General features: G+C 42.4%; 1 protein-coding gene across 2 annotated transcripts in view; it reads left to right on the forward strand.

Annotated features, from left to right (window-relative positions):
- Positions 1-8664: 8664 nt before the first annotated feature.
- Positions 8665-17894, forward strand: part of Ccar1 (cell division cycle and apoptosis regulator 1) — a 44517-nt gene continuing 35287 nt past the window's right edge. The window contains exons 1-4 of one of the 2 annotated variants that reach the window (XM_090346435.1): positions 8665-8770; positions 9996-10118; positions 13733-13905; positions 14260-14304. In XM_090346435.1, the coding sequence (XP_090202561.1) occupies positions 10046-10118; positions 13733-13905; positions 14260-14304 (291 nt within the window). In that variant the 5' untranslated portion in view covers positions 8665-8770; positions 9996-10045. Of the gene's footprint in view, positions 8777-9995; positions 10119-13732; positions 13906-14259; positions 14305-17894 lie in introns of both variants that reach the window. The other variant, XM_090346436.1, reaches the window with a different exon arrangement.

Here is a 17894-nt window from a genome sequence, read left to right on the forward strand (position 1 = left end):
TAGTGCTGCATTCCTGTTACCTTAGTTTTTTTTTTTAAAGAAAAAAGGAGGCAGAGGAAGAGTTTTAGGCCTTTGGGACTATGTAACAAGATCTTGTCTCCAAAAATCCAATTTGTTGCATACCAAATATAAATTTCCTGACCATAGACTGAGTTGGTAATTGGACCTTATATACAGATACAATTTCTTTGCATTTTTTCTTATGTTTCTTTTTTTTTCTTTTTTTTCCTTTTTTCCAGTCCTGGTGCTTGTACTCAGGGCCTGAGCATGGGCTTTCTCATGGCTAGAGCTCTACCACTTAAGCCACAGCACCACTTCTGGCTTTTTTTCTATGCATGTGGTACTGAAGAATCAAATCTGGGTCTTTGTACATGCTAGGCAAGCAGTCTACCACTAGGCCAAACTCCTGGCCCCCGCATTATTTATTTATTTATTTATTTTAGCTCCTAACCAAATTTTACAGATGTGATTTCGTGTGTATTGCGGGAGAGGGGCAAGGTGCCATTCCTGAAATTTAACCTCAAGACCTGAGCACTGTCCTTGAGCATTTGTGCTCAAGGCTAGCATTCTACCACTTTGAACTGCAACACTGAAGATAGGAGTCTCACAGACTTTCTTGCCAGGGATGGTTTTGAGCCTTGATCTTCAGATCTCAGTCTCCTGATAATGTAGGATTACAGACTCCAGCCTCTGGCACCCAACCTGCAAATATATTGATGTGAATTTACTCCTTGGAGTCCTTTGGTAACATCAACTGTATTGAAAAGTCTAAGTTTTGTTTCTTTGATCTGTTAGGTTGAGTCTCACTATGACATACTATCTCTCAGGATCACCTGACTTAAGATCTTCCTGCCTCTTCCTCCTGTGTACTGGGATCACAAAGAGTATGCCATCACATCCAGATAATAGGAGGAACTATTCTATAATCCAGAAGAGTAAAGTTGATTGAACAAATGGAAACTAATAAGGAAACAGAAGCTCTTTAAAGTAGTCTTTATATAAGCTCCTTAAAGAAGTCTATCTAGATGGTAAGGAAGGAATATGGTGCTCTTATTAGCAACTAAAGGTTCAACCTGTACCCACTCAAAAGTAAAATATACTTTTAATAATTCTTATCTCCCACTTATACCAATTTTCTATGTAAGTTACTAATTTAAAGGACTTTTGAAAGCAAGTTCAGTAACTTTACAAATTAGCTACCATGTTTCTACTATGTATGTTTTTAGACTTTTTTTTTCTCCAAATGGTTAGACAGAGAACATCTTTTCCATTTTGAAGATGAAGAATAACCAGTAGCTATTCCAAATCAGGCAATAATTCAACCAATTGAGACTGCTAAGTGCTTTTCTGCACCAGGAATTGAGTTACCAGTCCCTTGGTAGAAATGTTGTCAGACCTGATTAAAAATATTATAAAACCGTATCACTTACAAAAGGTGCTTTTGAAATATTTGTTTCCATTATTTAGCTGTATGAAAAAGTTTTTCCCAAATTTCCTATAGTCCTGCATTAATGCTTATATTTATGACCATTGATTCCCCCCACCCCACCCTGGTCTTTAGCTCAGGGCCTGCGTGCTGTCCCTGAGCTCTTAAGCTCAAGTCTATTGCTTCACCACATTGAGCCATAGCACCACTTCTGGTTTTCTGGTGTTTAGTTGGGAGATAACAGGCCCACAGACTTTCATTCCCAACCTGTCTTTGAACCTCGATCCTCAGATCTCACAGCCTCTTGAGTAACCAGTGCCCAGTCTTTTTTTTTAAAGATACTCACATATACACGCGCGCGCACACGCACACACACACACACACACACACACACACACATACACACAAACACACGTTTTCATTCACACATACTAGTAAAACAGGAGACATCTAAATGATTATTTCTCCTAACTAGGCTTTTCTTTTTAAAACATCACTTTAAAAAAATGACTAGGGTTAACACCTCATAATCAAAATTTATTGTATTCTTTCAATACTGGTTTCTTGAAGTAAATGGTGCTAGGTTAACAGTTTTGGTTCCCAGATCTTCATAATAAAATATAGGATGATTGCTATTTTAAGTAAAGTCTGTGCATTATTTGTATTTTTTGTTCTTCTGCTTTCTTTTTAGCTACATAAAATCTGCCCATCAAATGTTAAATACACTTTTGTTTAGAGAGCTAAGAGATGTACTGACATGTATTTGTAAAGTTTTTAGTTACCCATTTATCTAGGTTAGTAAAATAGCCTATATAAAAAGGATATTTTGACTCTTCAATTAGTACATTCTGGGTCACAAAGGAAAAAAAAGTCCTGGCCAAACAACCTTGAATATTCAAATAAGCCTCCTTTCTGATGACTTTTCTATGTTTAGTAACTTCCTTTCCTCCATTTGTGTTATGACAATGGCTATTTGTGCTATGATAGATAAAACTTTACAAAAACACAGCTCTCATGAAAGGAGAGATTAAATATTTTTATTGCAATGTATGGTCATATTTTTTTTAGCCTTTATGGAGATAATATTGTGATAGGTGCTTTGAGAGAAATATTTTTCCAGAAATGGTTTTATAGTATAAACAAAGGGCAGCTTTGAATCGTGATATGTGGGTGGATGGTGCTATTTGGATTACTGAAAAAAAAAGCAAAAACATGGAGTGTTCCCTATAGAGTATGTTAAAGTACTTGGCAGAAATCTAAGCATCAATTTCTAGCTTGTTCACTTTCTCTCATGTTATATGGCGACCTACTTACAGAGCATATTAATGGCTTGGTTTAAAGAAGGAGCCAGAATGTTTCTCTTTGGTCAGAGTGAAATATTCACAGATTATTTTGTTGCTGTGTTGTTTTGGTTGGTTGTGGAACTTGAACTCTGGGCCTGTCCATGAGCTCTTCAGCTCAAGGCTAGATAGAGCTCTTCAGCCCAAGGCTAGCGCTCTACCACTTGAGCCACAGTGCCACTTCTGGCTTTCTGTGGTTAGTTGGAGATCAGAGTATCTTCGACTTTAGTGCACAGGCTGGCTTTTAACTGATCCTCAGGTCTTAGCCTCCTGAGTAGCTAGGATTACAGGCATGAGGCACCAGTGTTGAATAGTGCTGCATTCCTTACAGAGAAATACCAGTGTCAGAGTTCATATTCTTGGTTTCTACCTGACTTTGCTTTTTAGAATATACTTACTATTTATTTTTGCCTTTGGAATTTTTTACTTTGGGAGATTGTTTTAACCTATTGCTGTCCTGCTGTATTATGTATGTTTCTCATACATGGAAATGAAAATTTTAATGCCTTTAAAACTCCACAAAATATCTGGTTGAGTTCTAACATGAGAAAACAGTGAAAGAAAAAGCACTTCACCATGTAGAAGGGGGGAAAATCATCTTGTGATCATTATATAATTAATATAATCATATTAATCCTCTGCAGACAAGGGAACACTTCCTTAAAGTACTTGAAGACTTGTGAGTTGGAATTGCATGTTACTTGAAAGATCTAATTAAGCTAAATTTTGGTGCACAGCAGTTGTACATGAGTTCATGTTTATGTAGCAAAATGTACCGAAATGTATTTGTATTGAAATATACATGTAAAGATAGTTGTGGAAATTGTTTATTATATTTTCCTGTGTGTATCATTTGTCTAAAGCATAAATTTCCTTTTTTTTTTTAAGAAAATGGTTCTAACTAAATAAGGCTAAATGAATACTGTAATTGAAAGTATATTTTAAATCTTTGTCATGAGTTTTTAACAAGAAAAAAACTATTACAAATTGTATCATTCCTGATGACACAGAACTTTGTGAGTGGTTTTAAATAAATTTTATAGTTCTATTTTGCACCTCGTGGTCTTCATTCTTTTCATCATCAAAACCATATTCTAAACTAAAACAGCTAATAAGTTTCCTACATTTTACTGATGGAGAACTTTGATTTGCAGGTAACTGCTGTGTGAGTGTGGGTGTGTAGAGGAGCTTGAACTCAGGGTCTAGATGTTGGCCTTGAACTTGTTTGCTCAAGGCTAGTGCTCTACCACTTGATCCACAACTCTATTTCTGGAATTTTCATTCTTTATTGGAAATAAAAGTCTCACAGACTTTCCTGCCCAGGCTGCCTTCCAGTTGTGCTCCTCAAATCTCAGCCTTGTAAGTAGCTAGGATCACAGGTGTGACCCACTGGAGTCCAGCTTGGATTTAACTCTTGAGAGGATAATTCATGCCACAGTTTCCAAGCTAAGGTAACTACATCCCCACCAGTTTCAGCAGGGATATAATCCTTTTCTCTGCAACAGTTTGTTCCTTCCCTTCCTGCCTGGCATGCAGCTTCTGAGTTCAGATTTCCATCTCCTTAAAAGTGGGTGGGGAGTTTGGCCTAGTGGTAGAGTGTTGCCTAGCATGCACAAAGAACTTGCTTCTATTCCTCAGTACCACATGCATAGAAAAAAGCCGCAAGTAGTTCTGTGGCCATGCTCCTGGACCTTAAACAACTATTTTTTTTTTTTTTGTCAGTCCTGCGGCCGACAGGTCCTGAACACTGTCTTTGGGCTTTCTGAAGGCCAGTGCTCTACTTGAGCCACAGCACCACTTCCAGCTTTTTTCTATATATGTTGTAATGAGAAATGGAGCCTGGGTCTTCCTGTACGCCAGGCAAGCACCCTACCACTAGGTCAAACTCCTGGCCTTCCTTCTTTCCTTTCTCCCTTCCCTTCTTACCTTCTCCCCTTCTTTCACTGGTGAGGGCCTGGGTGCTATCCTAGCATTTTTGCTCAAGCCTAATGCTCTATCAATTAAACCACAGCTCCACTTTTAGCTTTTTGGTGATTAATTGGAGATGAGTCTTACAGACTTTGCTACTCAGACTGGCTACATATCTCAGTCTCCTGAGTAAGGTTACAGGCATGAACCACCAGGTGCCTGGCTTTAGGTTGTATTTTTAAAGATTAGAGTATCAGATAAGAGGGATTAAGGGAAAAGAAATTATCATTGCAATATGTGAGTTCAAGCCCCCATACTGGCTCCAACCAAAAGTGTAAAAAAAATATTCCATAGCTCTGAGATGTATCGAATACTAAGTCAGTGATTTAGCCTGTACAAGCCCCAGGGTTAAACCCACAACACATCAAGGCAGCAGTGCAGGTAAGGGTATGTGGGGGGGGGGGGGGCGCGGTTCTGTGGCCTACAGGAACTATTAAATTCAGTTCAATGCTTGGATTTACATTTTAAGAATAAACCCTATTTCTCTAAAGTTCTTAGAGCGAAACCAAAAACATCCCAATTCGTTAATGATTGGAGGTTTTATTCCTGGACACCATAAAAAGATTTAAAATCAACTTCCCCCCTCCAGGAAGCACTCAACATTCAGCTGTAGCTGTCAACTGAGACTGTTCGCTAACTTAGATGGGTCTTAAGTTGTCTAGCTCTATCAATGTAATATCCTATTTCTGTGGGGTAGATGGAAGGTATTTGCTATATGTTGAAGCTATTGAACTTTCCACTTCCATGATATTTAGTTATTTATTACTTATTCAGTGCTGGTATTAAGGCATGAACTCTGACTCAGGCTTTTGCTTTTTTTTTTTTTTTCTCATGCAAAGCTGGTGCTCTACCACCTTAGTTATTCCTCTACTTTACCAAGATTTCTCTTAATAATTTTACTAAGGTCTGTAATGTTAGCTACTCAGGAAACTGAGAATAAAGAATGCCAGTTCAAAGTCAGCCATTGCATAAAAGTTTATGAAACTCAACACCAGAAGCTGAAAGGGAGGCACACACCATCCTTAAGAACTGTCTAGAGGGTCAGGAGTGCAGCTTAGTGGTAGAGTGCTTGCCTGCTATGAAGCCCTGGAATCCATGCCTTAGTAAAAAAAAGCCAGAAGTGGTTCTGTGGCTCAGGGTAGAATGCTACCCTTGAGAAAACTTAAGAATGGTGCCCAGGCCCTGAGTTCAAGCCCTAGGAAAAATGAACTACCAAGCTTATCTATGGAGAGTTGTAGTAGAGGATTTATTATTAATCTAGGGGAGGGGGGCATGGGACTTGAACTCTGGGCTTGGGCACTGTCCCTAACCTCTGCAACTCAAGGCTACCACCCTACCCTGAGCCTAAGCATTGTCCCTGAGCTCTTATTCAAGAATATCGCCTTCCCCTTCACTCACAGCCCCACTTCCAGTTTTCTAGTGGTCAACTGGAGATTAGAGTCTTATGGTCCTTAGTGCCCTGGCTGGCTTTGAACAATTATCCTCAGACCTCAGACTCCGGAGTAGCTATAGAGATGTGAGCCACTGCCCCTGGCTTTATTACTATTTTTTTTTTTTTTGTCAGTCTGGGGCTTAAACTCAGGGCCTGTTATTGTACTCAAGATTAATATTCTACCACTGTGAGCCATAGCACCACTTCTAATTTTCTAGTGGCTAGTTGGAGGTAAGAGTTTCAAGCTGGCTTTGAACTGTGATCCTCAGATCTTAGCCTCCTGAGAAGCTAGGATTACAGTTGTAAGCCACCAGTGCTTGGCCTAATAAATTATTTTAAAAATATAATTTCTTCATCATTTTTATTAAAGTGTTATAAAGAAAGAAGGCTGCCATTTCATTTTGTTAGGTAGTGAGTGCAATTCAATTCTTTTTGGACAATGTCACCTTTCCTTTGCTTTTTGTAGTAGATTTTTTTCTGTATGGTGCTAGCTGTCAAGCATATGAATTCCTTTTCCCTGTATAAACCAAGGTGTTTTCAAATTCATACTCTTTCTACCTCAACCCTCAGAGTGTAGTTAGTACATAAGGGAAATTTCTCTGAAAATAACACAAAGGTTAATAGTTGTAATCTTAGCTGAGAATTCAAACCAGCCCGGGCAGGAAAGTCCATGACACTCATCTTCAATTAACAATCATAAGAAGGGAGGAAAAAGCTATAATCAGCTACCAAAATAATTATTTTAGAATCCAGTTTAGTTTTAAAAAATAAGTGATCAGGACTACAATTTGCTACTTTTTTTGTTTGTTGTTTGGTTTTAGTGAGTGTTGGGGTTTGAACTCAGGGCCTGGGCACTGTCCCTGATCTTTTGCCACAGTGCCACTTTTGGCTTCTTCTGATTATGTGGTATTGAAGAATCTAACTTAGGCTTCATGAATGCTAGGCAAGCACTCTACCATGAAGCCACGTTACCAGCCCAATTTTTTATTTCTGATAACTTTTTTTTTTTTTTTGGCCAGTCCTGGAGTTTGAACTCAGGGCTTGAGCACTGTCCTTGGGCTTTCTCAAGGATAGTGCTCTACCACTTGAGGCACAGCACCACTTTTGTAGATATGTGCTACTGCGGACTCGAATCTGGGTCTTCATGCAAATTAGGCGAGCGCTTTACCACTAAGCCAAATTCCTGGTCCCGATAACTGGCTTTTTGGTAAGTACTTTCTTTTTTTGGTGGGTCCTGGGGCTTGAACTCGGCCTTGGGCATTGTCCCTGAGCTCTTCAGCTCACGGCTACCACCCTACCCTTGAGCTAAGCCCCACTTCCTGTTTTCTAGAGGTTAACTGGAGATAAGAGTCTCCGGTCCTTTTGTGCCCCGGCTGGCTTTGAACCTGATCCTCAGATCTCAGCCTCCTGAGATGCTAGGATTACAGGTGTGAGTCAAGGCTCCGGGCTATAACTACTTTTACACTTCCTTTGAGACTGTGTGTGTGTGTGTGAGAGAGAGAGCTCGGTCTTGGGGCTTGAGCTCAGGGCCTGGGCTCTGTCACAGAGCATGTGTTCAAGGCTAGTGCTCCACCTCTCCAGCCTCAGGGCTGCTCCCGGGCTTTTTCAGAGTAGTTTACTTGAAATGAGAGTCTCTCATATTTTTCTGTATGGGGTGGTTTCCAACCTAGATCAGGAATAGTTAAGATTAAAGGTGTGACCCATCAGTCCCCTGCCCCTGAAGTGTTTTTGTTTTTTTTTTTTTTTTTGCTCTAGGCTGGTCCTCTGCCACTTTGGCTGCAGCTCCACTTCTGGGTTTTGTTTTGTTAATCTGAGCTCCTGTCCCTGTGGAAGACCACAATTTGAAGGCCTCTAAAGGGGAACCGAAGTCCTTCCTTAAGACTCAGTCTTCAAAACCACCAGGAAACAAGCCAGGCTGCATGTGTGGTTCAAGTGCCTGCCAACTTAAGTGTCCCTGAGTTCAAACTCCAGCACTACCACCACAGATTCGCCCCCACCCCACCCCACCCAGTCCGATGCAGGTTCAGTGGACACAGTTGCCTACAATCCCAGCTACTAGGGAGGCTAATGCAAATGGATGCCAGGAGCCCAAGTGATCGAGGCCTAGCAGGGTGAGGACACAATACACCCTTCAGAAACACAAAGCTCCCTTTTAAAAGACACCGATAGGATAGAAGGTGAACCGTATATTAAAACGACTTATATCTCAATTTAGAAAGCAGCTGTCAGATAAGATTTTTCCAAGTTAACTGTAGATGAAGCAAAACAAAATGGCGACGGGCTGCCCCGGCCACGTGATCACCATTTTGTCTCCTTCCCAGGCCTTTTCTCCAGCGCGGGCTTCCAGGCACGTCGCGGCTCATTGTTCAGCGAAGCCAAGGTAACCCTTCTCAGGCGCGCTCCCGTTCTAGCGGTGTAGGCCAAGGGACGAGTGTCAAGAGCGCGAGCCGAGGAGCGCGCACGCAGGACGTCACGCCGTAGGCGTCATTCCTCCAGGAGCTGGGGGGAGGGGGGAGAGGCGTGGAGCGAGACGGGGAAGTTGGCGCATGCGCGCACGGCTGACGGGTTTGAAATGGCTTCGGTGTTAGCCGGGACCCGACTCAGGTGAAGGTCTGGTTAACGTGTGTTTAGAGCATCGGGTGGTGGAGCCGAGGTTCCTAACATCTTAGGGGATGCTCAGTAAGATAAGGGGGGCCGGTTTCGGTGACCTACTAGCCGCAGGCCGGCGACGGTGGGGCTCTCGTGGGACCGAGGCGGGAGGGACGCGGTCCCTTTTGTGCGGGTCGGAGCAGGCCCCGCGCGGCCTCCCCTCCCCCGCCGCCGTGTTCCCGGCCCCGCGGCCGCCAGCGCGGCGCCCGCACCCCTCGGCTTGGCTCCCCCGAGGCCGGCCCGTCGCCCCGGTGGTCCGCACGGACTAGGTGCTAGGTTCGCGGCTTCCGGGGCAGGGGAGGAGGAAGGGAGGCGCCGGGCGGCTGGCGGTGGGAGGGGGCGGTTTGCGGGGTTGGGGGCGGTGGGGATGGAGGCGCTCGCGGTGCGGCCTGGCGTCTGGGAAGTCCCGGACCGTGAGGATCCCGGTTAACGCTGGTCCCGGCGCGAAGCCAGGGCGGCCCATTCCGTCTTCCCGGCTCTGCGCCCGGCCCGCAGGAAGCTGGGGCCCGAGGAAGATGGATGGCCGCGCCGCGCTCCTGCGCGTCGGTCGGAGGGAGTGGCGGCGAGCACGCCGCGAGATGCGCGCACAGAGGTCGTCGCGGTTTCTGGCTTGATCTGGGGGGACAGAGGGTCCTCCCCGGGGGCGCGTTATCCTTACTGGCTGTCCCCTCGGTGGAGGGGAGGGGAAGAAGGCCCTTAATGGTGATTCCCTCGCCCGTTCCCCACTCTAGGAAGTAGACTCGATCGTTCTTAAAAATGGTCTTTTATTTTTATTCGAGGGGTGAGTTTCTTGCCGATTTCCATTACTGCTTTCATTTCTGCTCGATCTCAATTTTCAACCCCTCGCCCAAAGGAAAACACGCAGCCGGTATAGAACTCATGAACAATCGGGTAGATAATGGCAAATAATTTTCTGTCTGGATGTGACAGTTTGTAGTACGTGTCTTTGAAGTCCACTCTTTACTACTCTTCTTTAAAAAGGGGGAGGAGGTACTTTTGGCGATTCAGTTATTGTAAGATTTTTTTTTTCTTTTGGCTTATTTCAAATGTTCCTGTACATCTTTTCTACCTCTAATAGAGTTATTTCTATTTAGGATGTCCTTGATACACTATTTCAGATACCCTTTGGTGAGGTTTGTACTTTCGGTTGAACTTTGCAACATGAATCCTTTCTTAATAGATCGCTGCTATAGAAGAGAAACGGTGAAGGATTTTTTCCCCCCTTGCACCATGGCTCAGTTTGGAGGACAGAAGAATCCGCCCTGGGCTACTCAGTTTACAGCCACTGCAGTATCACAGCCAGGTCAGGCTACTGTAAATGTGCGGTAAGGGGGGGTGGGGTGTGGAACCCTCTCATGACTGTGTTGATTTAAGCTCTGCATAATATGGCAAAATATTTGCAAATGATGTGCCCTTTATTTGTGAAGGTTTACTTATTGACATCCTATATTCCCTAGCCTGGCTTGGGAACTCATTACATATCCCATTCTGACCTCAAACTGCTGGTATCCTGCCTAGACCTCCTGAATTACAGGCTTGTGTCACACTTAGCTCATATATATATATACCGTTTATAAAATAGTTTCACAGTTTGTTTTTTGGCTGGTCCTGGGGCTTGAACTCAGGGCCTGGGCAATGTCCTTGGGCTTTCTCAAGGTTAGTGCTCTACTGCTTGAGCCACAGTACCACTTCCAGCTTTTTCTGTGTATGTGATACTGAGGAATGGAACCAGGGCTTCATGCATGCTAGCTAGGCAAGCACTCTACCACTAGGTCATGCTTCCAGCCCCAGTTTCATAGTTTTTATTTAAAAATTATTTGGGGGAGGGGATGGCACAGTCAGTTCTGCAGTTTGAACTTAAAGCCTCACCCTTGGGTAGGCAAGGAATCATAACACTTGACTCACCTCAGTTCCTTGCCCAGACTGGCCTCAAACCCAGATTCTCCAAATCTCCTTCTCTTGGAATTACAGATGTGAGCCACTGTGCCCAGCTCACCCATATTCTTAGAAAATATTTTATTTATATATATCATTATCATTTATCATATCACTTACTGATTGGATCATTAGATTTTGCTTTCCTTCTTTAGACAGGATCTTACTTTGTTGTACATTCTGGCTTTGAGCCCTCATCCTCTTCAGTGCTTGATAGCTTTCGGTTCTTCTGTCCTCAGTGCTGGGATTGTAAAGGTGTGCCACCACACCTGCCTGGAGTTTTTACTTATAAAGTGTTTGTTACATAAGTGTTTAGAGTTTGAAGTAAGTGTCAATAAGGATTCTACAGAATGAGGTTTTGAGTACTTAGAAAAGTTTTGGCCTATGTTGTTAATTTGAATGTAATTTTGTTGCTATTGGGGTTTTTCAGACCAAGTCTATATGTATCCTAGGCTTTGAACTTCTTTCTCATACTTTATTCTGGAATCAGAGGCATGCACCACTACAAGTGGCTTCTGTTTTTGTTTTTGATCCATATTGTGTGCTAGTTTGTTGCTGTGTTTTACTTAAAATAATTGTTTTGTGATTAGAGGTTAGTTGCAGAGACATTGCCTGAACTGTTTCAAAATTGTTAGAAATTATTAGCTGGATGACCTTACTCTTAACGGAAAAGGTACCTCAAAGTTTTCCCTTTTTCTCTCTTGTTTCTGTTTCCCTCTGCCCCATCCCTTGCGGTTTTTGGTCTGTCGTGGGGCTTGAACTCTGGGCCTGGGCATTGTTCCTGAGCTCTTCAGCTCAAGGCTACTGCCCTATCCCTTGAGCCACAGTTTCACTTATGGTTTTCTGGTGGTTAATTGGAGGTGAGAGTCTCACAGACTTTAGTGCCCGGAATGGCTTTGAACCTTGATCCTTAGATCTCAGCCTTTTGAGTAGCTAAGATTACAGGCATGAGCCACCATGTCTGGCTCTCTCTCTTTCTCTTTTTTATTTTCTAGTCCTGAGCATGATTTCAGGGCCTGACCACTGTCCTTGGGCTTTTCCTCAAATGGAGCCAAGCACTATTTCTGGCTTTTATGTGTATGTGGTAATGAGGAATTGAACCCAGGTCTTTGTGCATGCTAGGCAGGCACTCTACCACAAGGCCAAATTCCTGGCCCCCTTTCTTTCTTGTCAGTTGTGGGGCTTGAACTCTGAGCCTGCATGCTGCCCCTAAACTCTTCAGCTCAAGGCTACTGCTCTACCACTTGAGCCACAACACCACTTCAAGTTTTTGAGTAGTTTATTGGAGATTGGAGTCTCAGGGGACTTTTCTGCATTGGCTAGCTTTGAACTGTGATCCTCAGATCTTAGCCTCCGGAGTAGCTAGGATTAAAGCTGTGAGCTATTGGTGCTGGCTAAGGTTGGCACTTTATCCCTTTAGCCACAACTCCAGCTTTTTGGCTGGATTCTTAGTGACTTTTCTCCCTGGGTTAACTTCAAACTTATCTTCCAGGTCTTTCTCACTCTCAGCTTTCTATGTAACTAAGATTTATAGGTGTGAGGTAGGGGACTTTCCAGGCCAGGGTGTCTTTAAATTTCAGTTCTCAGATCTTATCCTCCTGAGTAGCTAGGATTATAGGCGTGAGCCACCAGCATCAGACTGTAGTATATTCTTTTTTTTTTTTTTTTTGCCAGTTCTGGGGCTTGAACTCAGGACCTAGGGTCTATTCTGGTACTTTCTTAAGGATAGAACTCTACCACTTGAGCCACTGTACTACTTACAGCTTTTTTTCTATGTATGTGATATTGAGTAATCTACCCTGGGCTTTGTGCATCCTAGGCAAGCACTCTACCAGTAGGCCAAACTCCCTGCCCTGTACTATATTCTTACACAGAAAAAAGTTTGTGTATTTTCACCTACAGACACAGTGCTTTTTAAAAAATTTTTGACCCAAGTTTGGTTCAAACAGTTGATTCAGACTCTTTGGATATAGACTGTACTGGTTTCATATCCTTTGAATATGTATCTACTGGTAGATTATATGGTAATTCTATTTTTAATTTTTTGAGGTACTTCTATATTATTTCCATTGTACTAGTAATTTACATTCCCATCAACAGTGTACTAGGGTTTCACATCCTTACCAGCAGTTGTTACCATTTCTTTTTTTTTTTTGTCATAGGGCTTGAACTCTGGGCCTGAGTGTTGTCCTTCACCTCTTTTTTTTTTTTTTTTGCCAGTCCTGGGCTTGGGCTCAGGGCCTGAGCACTGTCCTTGGACTTTCTCAAGGCTAAAGCTCCACCACTTGAGCCTCAGCACCAGTTCCGGCTTTTTTTCTATGTATGTGGTACCGAGGAATCGAACCCGGGTCTTCATGCATGCTAGGCAAGCACTTTAACCACTAGGCCAAACTCTCGGCCCATGTCCTTCAGCTCTTTAACTCAAGGCTACCAAGGCTGCTGCCCTACCCCTTGAGCCACAGCACCAATTCCAGTTTTCTGGTGGTTAATTGGAGGTAAGAGTCTCACAGACTTTAGTGCCCAGACTGGCTTTGAACTGTGATCCTCAGATCGCAGCCTCCCGAGTAGCTAGAATTATAGGTGTGAGCTACCAACACCTGGCAGGTTTTTTTGGTGGGTGTGAGGTGGGGGAGGGCAGTCCTGAAGCTTGAACTTAGGGCCTCAGCACTGTCCTTGGGCTTTCTCAAAGCCAGAGCTCTAACACTTGAGCCACAGCACCACTTCTAGCTTTTTCTGTATAGGTGGTACTAAGGAATTGAACCTGGGTCTTCATGTATGCTAGGCAAGCATTTTACCACTAGGCCAGACTCCTGGCCCTACTTGGCTGTTTTGTTTTTGAGTAATGGTTTCACTACGTAGGTAAGTTCAACAACACTACTGAAACTGTGCTTTCTGTTTCTTAGTAATTAAGCACTCATGGAAAATTGATGGAAGGAAGCAAAATAATCTTTATTTCACCCCACCCCTTTAATATCATTTTAGCTGCATTGGGTGTTCAGCAGCCATCACTTCTTGGAGCATCTCCTACGATTTATACCCAGCAGACTGCCTTGGCAGCAGCAGGCCTGACCACACAAACACCAGCAAATTATCAGTTAACGCAAACTGCAGCATTGCAGCAACAAGCTGCTGCTGCAGCAGCTGCATTGCAACAGGTAGGTTTTTAATAAGTTCTTAATGTGTGACATAGAGTATAAAAATCTGAATAGCTAGAGATGCTGTTTCCTTGTTTTGAAGAACAAAGAATTTGGGGACTTTGTTAATGCCTTTTTCATGGTATAAGTAACATAAGAAAAACATGCCATATATGGCCAGTATATATTGGAAAGTAGAGTTACATACTCAAAGTTAAATTCACATACTGTTATTTGAAAAAAATTCAAGTCAGGTTTAGCTCTTCTAGAAAGTTTGGTTTTGGGTAAATATTTTAATATATGAATGTCGCTTTTGAGAAAATATAAAACTAATAACATTTTTCATTAAATAATCTGATTTTTTTCATCTTTCAGCAATATTCACAACCTCAGCAGGCCTTGTATAGTGTGCAGCAACAGGTTAGTTATACTTTCCATGATAAAAATTTGTTTATTTTTTTTACTCCTAGATCTTGAACTTGGGTTTGGCCACTATCTCTGAGTTTTTTCTTTGTTTTATCAAGGATGACACCACTTGAGCCACAGTTCACTTCTGGCTTCTTTTTTTTTTGCTAGTCATGGGTTTGAGCTCAGGGCCTGAGCACTGTCCTTGGACTTTCTCAAGGCTTCAGGTTTATCACTTCCGGTTTTTTTTAAATGTATGTGGTACTGAGGAATTGAACCCCCTTCGTGCATTCTAGGCAAGCACTCTACCACTAGGCCAAATTCCCAGCCCAACACTTTTGGCTTTTTGGTGGTTAATTGGAAATAGAGTTTGATGGATTTTACTGCCTCTGCTGGCTTCAAACTGTGATCTTCTCAACCTCTGGAGATGCTTGAGTGGTGTGAGCCACTTGTTCCTGGTTAAGACTGTCTTGAATTAGAACCTCATGTAGATTGTTATCTTTGCTTATGTCATGTTTGTATTCCATAGTTTATTTTTCACCTTTCACATCCATTTTCTTTCTTTCTAGTAAACAAAGATTTTTCTATTGCCATAAAAATTTTATCTCAATGTATATATGTTCATATACTTAGATATACCTGCTTAGGACAAATCTGACCACTTAATAGGAGTATGTTTCATTTTAGGCATATATGGGAATTGTATGTATGAATATGTATGTATTGTTTTTTTTTTTATTTTTTATTATGTTGTCAGTCCTGGGGCCTACACTCTTGGCCTGGGTGCTGTCCCAGAGCTTTTTAGCTCAAGGCTTACTGCCCTACTCCTTAGAGCCTCAGCAACACTTTGGCTTTTCTTGTTGTTAATTGGAGATAAGAGTCTTGTGGTCTTTAGTGCTCAGACTGGCTTTGAATCAGGATCTTTAGATCTCAGCCTCTTGAGTAGCTAGGATTAGAGGTGTAAGCCACCATGCCCAGCTATTTATTTATTTTTATTTATTTATTTATTTATTTATTTTTGTCAGTCATGGGCCTTACACTGAGGGCCTGGGTACTGTGCTTGAGGTCTTTTTGTTCTATCACTTTGAGCCATGGCACCATTTCTGGTTTTCTGGTGGTTGATTGGAGATAAGAGTCCCATAGTCTTTTCTGTCCCTACTGGGTTTGAACTAAGATAAGATCTTCAGATCTCAGCCTCATGAGTGGTTAGGATTACAAGCATGTGGCACCAGCACTTGCCTTGTTTATTTTGTCTTTTTTTTTTTTTTTTTTTTTTTGCCAGTCCTGGGCTTGAGCTCAGGGCCTGAGCACTGTCCTTGGACTTTCTCAAGGCTAGAGCTCTACCACTTGAGCCTCAGCACCACTTCTGGCTTTTTTCTATGTATGTGGTACCGAGGAATCGAACCTGGGTCTTCATGCATGCTAGGCAAGCACTTTAACCACTAGGCCAAACTCCCGGCCCCTATTTTGTCTTTTTAAATAATTTTATTGTTATTATTAAGGTATTGTATAGAGGGATTACCATTTCAACAAGTTTTTTTTTTAACCAAAATGACCTTGAACTCCTTTTCCTCCTGCCTTAGCCCCCTGAGTATTGTGACTACAGGTATAATTGTTATATCATCCAATTGTAGTGGTATATATATATATATATATATATATATATATATATATATTTTTTTTTTTTTTTTTGCCATCCCTGGGCTTGGGCTCAGGGCCTGAGCACTGTTTTGGGATTTTCTCAAGGCTAGCACTCTTACCACTTGAGCCTCAGCACCGCTTCCGGCTTTTTGCTATGCATGTGGTACCAAGGAATCGAACCTGGGTCTTCGTGCATGCTAGGCAAGCACTCTAACACTAGGCTAAACTCCCGGCCCTGTAGTGGTATTTTTTAGTCAAATTATAATATTGGTAATATTGAGTTATATTTCAATATGGTCAATAACACATTGTAGACTCTTCCCCTTTAGAAAATGTTGGTGTTTTTCACATGTTCTGGAAAAAAAAAAATCTTTGAACTTAATTGAATGTAGTTAAGTGCTTGCTATGGCACACGTTACTTCTTTATATCAGATTTGCATTTGTAAAAAGTTGTAAGTCTCCCCCCCCCCCCCCCAATATCCTGGGGTTTGAACTCCAGGCCCAAGCACTGTCCTTGGGCTTTTTCAAGGTTAGTGGCTCAGTACAACTTTTGGCTTTTTCTAAGAAATCCAATCCAGGTCTTCGTGTATGCTAGGCAAGCACTCTGACACTAGGTCAGACTTCTAAACTCCTGGCCCCCCTTAAAAGTTGGAAGTCTTATAGCTAGTGATAGGCTCTTCTTTTTTTTTTTGGCCAGTCTTGGGGCCTGGGCACTGTCCTTAGACACTTTTTGCTCAAGGGTAGTGCTCTACCACTTGAGCCACAGTGCCACTTCTGCCTTTTTCTATCTGTGTGATACCATGGAATTGAACCCAGGGCTTCATGCACAGTAGGCAAGCATGCTACCACTAGGCCCTGCTCCTGACCTAATTTTTTATTGTTTTTTGTGTGATAGTCTTTTATGATAAAGGCCAAGCCAGCCTTGAATTTAGAATCCTTCTGTCTCATCCTTGCAAGACCTATGATTATACGTGTGTACTACTAGGCCTGGAAGAAAATTGCCTTTTAAACATTATATTACCTTTAAAAAAAAAAGCATACCAGAACCCTGAGTTTAAACCCTAGGACTAGCAAAAATAAATTCAAATAACATGGGAGGTTTTTGTTGTTGTTGTTTGTTTCCCCCTTTATGCTAGTCCTCAGGCTTGAACTAAGAACGTGGACATTGTCCCTGAATTTCTTTTCTCAAGGCTACCACTATACCATTAGAGCCACAGTGCCACTTTAGCTTTTTCTGTTTATGTGATAAACAGAATGTGGGCCACATTCCCAGTCCCTAAAGGTATTTTATTTTATTTGCCATTTGGGGCTTGGACTCAGGGCCTGAGTACTGTCTGTGGGCTTTCTCAAGGATAGAGCTCTACCACTTGAGCCTCAGCACCACTTCTGGCTTTTTTTCTATGTATGTGGTACCAAGGAATTGAACCTGGGTCTTTGTGCATGCCAGGCAAGCACTCTATCACTAGGCCAAACTACCGGCCAGGTATTCTATTTTAAAAAAGACATCTGTGTAGGTGGGAGGCGTGGCTCATGCTACCCAAGAGGCTGACATCTGAGGATCAAGGTTCAAAGCCTGTCCAGGAACTAAAGTCTGTGCGACTTTTTTCCCCCCCTGGAGCTTGAACTCATGTCCTGAATACTGTCCTTCGGCTTTCTCAAGGCTTGATCTCTACCACTTAAGCCACAGCACCACTTCTGGCTTTTTTTTTCCGCATGTGTACTGAGGAATCAAACCCAAGTCTTTGTGCATCCTAGGTAAGCACTAAACCGGTAGACCTAACTTCCAGCCCTTCAGTGAGGGGCTCCAGTTAACCACTAGAAAATCAGATGTGTCGCTGTGTTTCAAGGGATAGGGTGGTAGCGTTGAGCTGAAGAGCCCAGAGTCCATCAGTTGACCAAAAAAAAAAAAAAAAAAAGACGCTTGTGAAGTAATTCTAATTCTTTTTAACTTTTATTTTTTTCAG

Source organism: Megascapheus bottae, chromosome 15, assembly GCF_031878675.1.
Source record: "Megascapheus bottae isolate mThoBot1 chromosome 15, mThoBot2.hap1, whole genome shotgun sequence".
NCBI lineage: Eukaryota > Metazoa > Chordata > Mammalia > Rodentia > Geomyidae > Megascapheus > Megascapheus bottae.